Source organism: Aulonocara stuartgranti (assembly GCF_965226115.1).
Source record: "Aulonocara stuartgranti genome assembly, chromosome: 22".
NCBI lineage: Eukaryota > Metazoa > Chordata > Actinopteri > Cichliformes > Cichlidae > Aulonocara > Aulonocara stuartgranti.
Genome location: NC_138957.1, coordinates 11,922,501 through 11,930,054, shown reverse-complemented (window position 1 = coordinate 11,930,054; position 7,554 = coordinate 11,922,501). Strand labels below are relative to the sequence as shown.

The window sequence follows — 7,554 nt, the reverse complement described above, 5'->3', positions numbered from 1 at the left end:
ACCTGTGTTCAATCAATCGAATTCATTTTACTTTGATCTGTGGCAAAATGCAGTGATTTAAGCTTTAATGATTAAATTGATTCAGTTTCACAGCTCTAACGTCACCTTACAAATAAACAGCGTGCACTGAGCATGCAGTCATAAAATAGTGAAATAATAAAATTTTTCTAAATAAATAAAATTGATATTTGACACATTTGACAGGAGCTAAGTTCACTTGCTTGCTCTGAATTACCTACTTTTTTTTCACCTTTACCTTTATGTTCGTTCATGTGGAAAGCTGAGCAAAATAAAAAGAATACAAGAGACACTGGAGGTGAACCTTTAATGTTTAGTGCAGTTTATCAGTTTTTAACTACAAAGAAAAACACGAAATGGCCAAATTCATGCAGGCCAGAAAACAGCAAAACCACAACAACAAGAATAATAACTACAACAATAATAACCACATCATGAATAATAATAATAATAATAATAAATATACATAGTCACACACACACACACAAGGTCAGCTGAGTACCAAAAACTGTAACAAACATCAGAAATGGCTTCAGTCTAGAAGTAGTGACGATGGGCGGGGCTACAAAACCTTTATAATTCAGGTAAGTCTGACTCGAGTTCTGATCCTCCGCTGTACCAAACCCTTCAGGTCCCATGTGAGCTGTAAACACTGGCCTTTGACTTTCCTTTTCTTTGAACTGGACATGAGGGTCACATAATTTAGGTCTGGTTCTAAAATCAAACTCAACTGTTGAACATGTCACATTGTGCTTTACCGTCAATAGCCAATGAACATTCACCTACTCAAAACACCAAATATTTGACCTAATCATCCAGCGTCTCTTGAATAGGATGAAGTGTTAGGGTCACATTAATAAAAAAAAAAGTGTCCATTTTTAGATTAAAGTTGAAATGTAAGCTCAAACTTGAAATAGTATTTAAAATTTTAAATAGTCAAAATGTGGAGATTACAGTTATTTCAAGCCAAAAAACTGCCACGGCTCCCATATCCTCTATAAAATGGCTTGTGTAGATAAGTTAGTGAAACAAACAGATGATCCGTCTTATTGTGTTTTGTGATACAACCATTGGTATCTTTGCATCTGTCCATTGCCAGCCATTTCATTTTGCACAAATCCGACCCACTCTTTCAAGTTTGTGTATTTTTTTCCTTCTGACCAGATGCAGCTTTCTGGCACCATCTCTTCAGTGTCATTTTGTTTATGAGCTAAAAGAGAAACAAGTTTCTATAATGAAAATCAATTCTGAAGTCATTTCACTAACTCAGCTACACAAGGCATTTTGTAGAGGGTATAGACGCCGTGGCAGTTTGTATTGAAAATGTGACTTCCACGTTTTGACTGTTCTCAAAATTACGAGTTTATTATCTAAATAATCAATAATATATATATATATATGTTTTTGCCTAATGTGGCCCTAATATTCCTTCGTACTTGGCACCACTCTCAAGTGACTGCAGGCGACAGGAGAACCTGTTGAACTCAGCTCTTCCTCAGTTTGTGTGCAGTACCAAAGGAAATAACCTGAACTCTGATGTCAGTGACTGAAATAAGGACCAATGAGAGTAAAGGAAATGCCAACTGAACTTTTTTGGGGGAGGGCTATATGTGGCCTGGCCTTAGAAGAAGCGTTTGGCTGCCTCCAACAGTCAATGACCCTCTCCTGCTTGGGAGCTCTACAATTCAGTCGTACCATGAGGTGGGCAGTACCTTAACAGACAGACCGGGAAACAGAGGGACTGTTTTTAAAGTCGTACCAAATAAAATTCAATTTGTGACATCACTCAGTTTGTTTACCTTTGACATCACTGATCCAGCTAGGGTGCTATAATATAATAATCCCACCCCTCTGAGTGTCTGAGGAGTGAGTTGTGTGGCATTGTGCAGTGCTATCCTGTCAGTTAGCATGTTGTTAACATGCTAACTGACAGGCTTACAGCTGCACTTAGTGTACTTAGAACACTGAAGGAGTAGGGCTAGCGTTAGCCTTTCAGTTAGCCTGTTAGCACAGCAGCAGCAGCTCATCATCACTGCTCTCTGTTTTGCCAGTCGCTTCCAGGCAAGCATCAGGGATCTGAGCTGTGTGGACCATTCCGCAGTGTTCACAGGGGCCATCCCGCCCTCCTCGACCACTGTTCCCATTGTGATGGCGGGGGGCATGGTTCACGGTGGAGGAGGGGTATGACTCGAGCAGAGGTTGTCGGATGTCGCTGACAAGCAAGGACGAGGAAGAGGAGTCTGAGTCAGAGATGGGGATCAGGAGCTCCACATCTTCGTCTTCCTCTCCACTCCCCCGTCGCTCTGTGACTTCAACCCCACCTCTTCCTGTCTCCAGCTGGTGCAGTGGGCTATGATTGGTCCAGGTCTGGCTCTGCTGGTTCTGACTTGTTCTTGTCAGATTTCTAGCTAAGCGGTGCAGGTTTTGGGCCAGGCGCTGCAGGGCAGAGGCAGCTGGGGCAGGGAGGTCAGAGGTGTCACTGTGACATTCGGGATCTGGACTGGAGGTTACTATAGTGACAGGGCTGGATGGGGGCAGGGCCTCTCTAGGCCTGTCATTGTCTCGGCCAGATGTCAGGGTCACAGAAGGTGTCACCGAAAGCACAGCCTCTACAGCGGAGGGAGGCGGGGTCTTCTGGGGGAGGGGTGCAACAGGTCCACCCACTGCACTGATGCCTCGCCCTCGCTCGCCCTCAGTGTCTGTGTCATCCGAGTCTGGAGACAACAGGTCTGAGCCGGAGCTTCCGGTGCTGCCAGTGCCAGCGCTGTCCTCCAGGTCTGCAGAGACCAGAGCCAAAGAACCTGAGCGCCGGGACCGTGAGAAATTAAAGAGGCGACGCCACAGGTTGCTACGACGACCAGAGGAAGGCAGCCTGAGGGATGTGAAGCCAAGCTGAGAGCGGACCGCCAGACGAAGATTTTCCAGGACAGAAGCCTGAGGATAGAGACGAGAGAACCAGTTCAAACTGGATCTACCTGAAGTCCCTGAGGACCACATAGAGTCACCTTTAATAAGGTGCTATTTAACCTCCATTTGACCTTGGACCTAACCATATGATCATTCTTCAGTGTACAGAGAGAGTGTGCGCAAAAACTTTAATCAGGAGCTTCCTGCTATGTGAGATAAGAACTGTACCTGGCTCCCTGAGCACACTGGGAAATCCTCCACAGGTGGGATCAGTCCCTGCGCAATCAGCTGACCATAAGAGGGCGGGGCTTCCCTCCTCAGCAGCTCCGCCTCCACTCTGGACAGCTGGGTCTCAAATGACCTGGAACAACCAATCACAAGCCTTGACTCACAATGAGTTCAGAAGCACGAGGTGAACAGAAATTTGTTGACATTCTTACCTGCGTTCAAACATGCGCAGAGAGTACAGCTTGCATGTGCAACCAAGGGCAATGACCAATAAGAGGCCACAGATGAGGCTGCCAATGACGGCAGCTGTGATGACTCGTGTGGGAACAATGACAGGACAACTCTCCTCGTCGCTGCCATCCCCACAGTCATCCTGTGCGTCACAAACCCACGACTCAAACACACAGCGATTATTCTGAAGGGATCAGACACACAGGGATCAGTCAGAGGTTAAAGTGTTCTAGTCTTCTGTAACTGGATGTTAAACATGCCTTTCTCTGTATTAGACAGAATGGCACACACCGAAAGACAAATGTGGGAAATGTGACTTGGACTCCACAAAGTTGTCCTGATGCTGCCTTAATGCGATCGGCCTCAAACCGAAATGTGTTTGGAGTTATTTGGTTAGCATTTCTAATGTTTTAGCTGTGATGTCAGGCGTTTGGAAGGCATTTGTAAACTACATCTATTCAATTTTATTTATACAGCGCCAAATCACAAAAACAGTCGCCTCAAGGCTCTCTATATTATAAGGTAGACCCGAAAATAATGCATACAGAGAAAAACCCAACAATCATCTACAAAAAGTTGAATATAGAACCTGCTTTAAACAAAGTTCACCTCCAGTTTATTGTGTGAGTGAGATCATATGTCTGTGATGATTCACAGGACCACCCTACTGCTTCTCATTTGATTTGAATCGTTAAAGACTAAAGTCAGAACACACCAGTCTGGTCTTACCATCGTACCTTACAGTGGAAGTTTCCTGGCTGACAGAAGAAGCAGTTCTTCTCATCAGAACCATTGGGGCAGCGGTTCTGGTAGTTGCAGCGGTCCGACCGAGGGTAACAGGCTCCATTTCTGGAGCAGGGGAACTCATCCTCCTGACAAGAGGAGCAGTTTAGCTCATCCCGACCGTTGGGGCAGTGCCAGTACCCATCGCAGCGCTGCTGCTCGGTGTAACAGCCCCAGTTCCCCCCGCATGGAACCTCCCAGGGCAGGCAGAACCCATCCACCTAAAAACAGGACCACAAAGACTACTTAATCAAGAACAATAGAACAGAACACGGCCACCTGCACAACACCTCAAAAATCAAACACACCTGGTAGGTGACGTTGAAGCCTCTGGCCGCATTGATCTTGTCAGCGTAGAAGTGAACTCGGAGCTGACCGGATGATGAAACTACAGCGACCGGCGCTCTGGAGTCAAAGGCAGTCAGCACCCTGAGGAGGCGACGGGGGTTCTCCTCCAGCCCGTCATAGACTTTGACATAGTCGCCATAGCCAGTCCCATCAAGTTTAAAATCTGTGAACCTTAGAATAACCTGCAGGAGAAGACAGGAACAACATCAGGAATGTTGATGTCCTTTGCTACCCAAACACACTCGGGGATCAGAGGTTACCTTTCGGTGGTCTCCAGTGTCAATCAGCCAGGTGCAGTTACTTCCTGGAGGGTAGAAATCAGGATAGTTTGGAGAGCTGAAAGAACCATAGAAGTTCCTCAACAACTCGCCACAGGTGGGAACATCACAGTCTATCTCATCGCCAAGGTCCTGAAAGAGACGTTGTGACACACCAAGTTGAGGACATGGTCAGCAGTCCGGCCCAAGGAACCCCTGAAGTGGATTGTTGTGTCCTTTGGAGACCAGGCAGAGTCCCGATCACCTGAGCTCTAAAGCACTGGGTTAAATCTTCAACATAAGGTGCTCCTTCTCATAGATGTAACGACTTGTAGCAATATGTTGTGTAAACACAGCATTAGTACAATACTAATACCTCGTAAGATATAAACAGCTATATTCATATTAAACATGCTTACAATCCTAACGCCATAGCTTGCATTCTGCTCATCTTTAGCTCTGACATGATGTCTGCATCATAAAGAGACCATTTCATAAACTCCAACAGATCAGCTGAAGTTACACTCACGATAGCAGAGCAGCACAGGCGTACCACAAACTATGGGTGACTTAACGGACCCTTATAAATCTGTTAGATCTGAGTCAGCAGAACTCTTTGTGGTGATTAGCCCACATGTGCTGTGAGTGGTGCACCCGAGGATATGCATTGGGCGAATGCTCGGAGTACCGGTTCGGTACTCCGGCTGCCTGTTATTGTTTGACACATTAATGTAAGTCACATAAGCAGCAGCGGCAAGCGGACAAGGAACCATTTGAGCAGATGCAATGGGTCACCTAGGTGGCGTGTTACCTGGCAGTCTATGCTACCGTCGCAGCGCAGGCTGTGGGGCAGGCAGGTGTAGATGCGGGTGTAGCGAGACAGGCAGGGGAACTGGTTCAGGCTGCAGGGCTGGAAGGAGAACGGCGAGTCCACACACATCTCCTCATCTGAATTGTCGCCGCATTCGTCCATCGAGTTACAGCGCCACCAGTCTGGGATGCACTTCCCATTTGAGCAGTGGAACTGGTCCACATCACAGCTGGATGCCAGCGGCTTACCTGCACACACAGCAAATCTTACTTGTTTCCTATCCAGAGCATCAGCCTCTACTCCAGTTACATCACCAATAGCACACAGTGTTTCCTCACCGCTGATGTATGACAGTCTGAAGCCCTTTCCCGTCAGGCTGTCATCCGAGTGGAAGTGGATCCACAAATGGTCCTGAGAGGAGATGTAGGGTGGTGGCAAGGAAGAGCCACAAACCCGGAGTCCATCCAGGTTCCTGTAGCTGCTGATGGACATCCAGTCTGAGGTGCAGCGATGGGAACCCTGTAGGTCAAAGTCCTGGAAGCTGCAAAGACAGAACAGGGAGGGCATTGTGAGAGCAAAGATGGGGTTAAAATGAGGATGTGGTTATTGCTTTTCACTATGTGCCCTGATGTGGGTGTGGCAGCTGTAACTATGGAGACAGTAAGTGTAGTACCTGATGGTGATGGCATCTCCAGGTCGCGCCCTAATATTCCAGCTGCAGTTCAGTCGGGCTGGATACTGGAAGGGCCATCCGGGGCTGGTGATTATACCGCTGGATGCCCGTAGGAGCTCTGCCACATCACTGCAGGCTGGGGGGGCAGGGTTGGACTGTTAGTGTGACACTGTGTTTGTGGGTGTGTGTGTGTGTGCCATTAGTGCTGCCCTGATGTCTAGATGTGACTGTGACCTCACCATTAGAAATCCCTGACACATAGACATTTTCATTCCTCTGAGAGACAGCAATGCATCCTGGGGGAAAATCACAACAACACATGGTTAGAAGTGATGTCATATTGATAACAGTCTGACGTACAGCTGATGAACCGCTGGACAATGCTGTTCCTTATTCTGTTAGTTTTTGTCTTTATGGATCTGAAACGTCTGCCTGAAGGTAGATGTTGAAACAGTACGTGACCAGAATGTTATGGGCCTGGAAGGAATTTGTTAATCTTCCTGAGAAAAGAGGAGGAGAGGATATCTGACGATCTGCTAGGCAACCTGTACAGCCCTGCGTAGTGCTCTCTTCTGTGCTCCTGTGCAGCTGGAAAACCATGCAAGGAGACAGTATGCCAGGTGATCACCCTGATTCATGAGCAGCTTATTTTTATATGTTTAGATCATGGACTCAGATTATCCCCTTTGAAGATCAGATAAGGACTTTTGCAGTCAGTTTACAATCATATTATGAAGCTTTGAATGTTTTTGCTGCAGCCATCTTGCTGTTTTTAAAACAGAGTGAGAGCTGGAGCTTACTGTGAAACTGCCCCATTATTGGCTAATGACCTGTCAATCAGTCATTAGTATATCCTTAGTAATCAGGACTTCATATTTAAATCACTCAAACAAATGACTGAGCCCCTAAACGAATCGGGAACGTGTCTACGGAGGTCAGGGGTCAGGTTTCACACAGACTAAAGAACTACAGGTACTTGGCCTTGGTGATCATTAGAAAAAAAGAATGCAGGTTTGCTTTTCACATCCACAAGCTTTAGTCATTGTTTATCCTGTCTGTGGTCTTAACACAGTGTTCTACATCCAGCAAGTTCCTATTAAAAGTTACATGTAAAAAAGAAAAAGTTAAACAGGATGGACAAAACGCTGAAGGAAGATAGCAGATGATACTTCATGGGAGGATTCTATTTTGAAAATTTGGCATCTTAAAGACTGCTCAATCTTGCAGGGTCAAATAGCTGGCCAATGCTCAACATTGTTAATTTTCAACAATTGATAATCAAATGTTACAAGTTTGAC

The 7,554-nt window shown here is 46.1% G+C and overlaps 1 protein-coding gene across 1 annotated transcript in view; it reads right to left on the bottom strand.

Annotated features, from left to right (window-relative positions):
• Positions 1-306: 306 nt before the first annotated feature.
• The window catches only part of lrp12 (low density lipoprotein receptor-related protein 12), an 8,859-nt gene continuing 1,611 nt past the window's right edge, over positions 307-7,554 (bottom strand). The window contains exons 2-11 of the mRNA XM_082520554.1: positions 6,496-6,552; positions 6,257-6,392; positions 5,922-6,124; positions 5,584-5,831; positions 4,776-4,925; positions 4,476-4,697; positions 4,122-4,388; positions 3,366-3,568; positions 3,154-3,286; positions 307-2,952 (exon numbers count right to left, since the gene is read on the bottom strand). Coding sequence (XP_082376680.1) covers positions 2,023-2,952; positions 3,154-3,286; positions 3,366-3,568; positions 4,122-4,388; positions 4,476-4,697; positions 4,776-4,925; positions 5,584-5,831; positions 5,922-6,124; positions 6,257-6,392; positions 6,496-6,552 — 2,549 coding nt within the window. The 3' untranslated portion in view covers positions 307-2,022. The remainder of the gene's footprint in view (positions 2,953-3,153; positions 3,287-3,365; positions 3,569-4,121; positions 4,389-4,475; positions 4,698-4,775; positions 4,926-5,583; positions 5,832-5,921; positions 6,125-6,256; positions 6,393-6,495; positions 6,553-7,554) is intronic.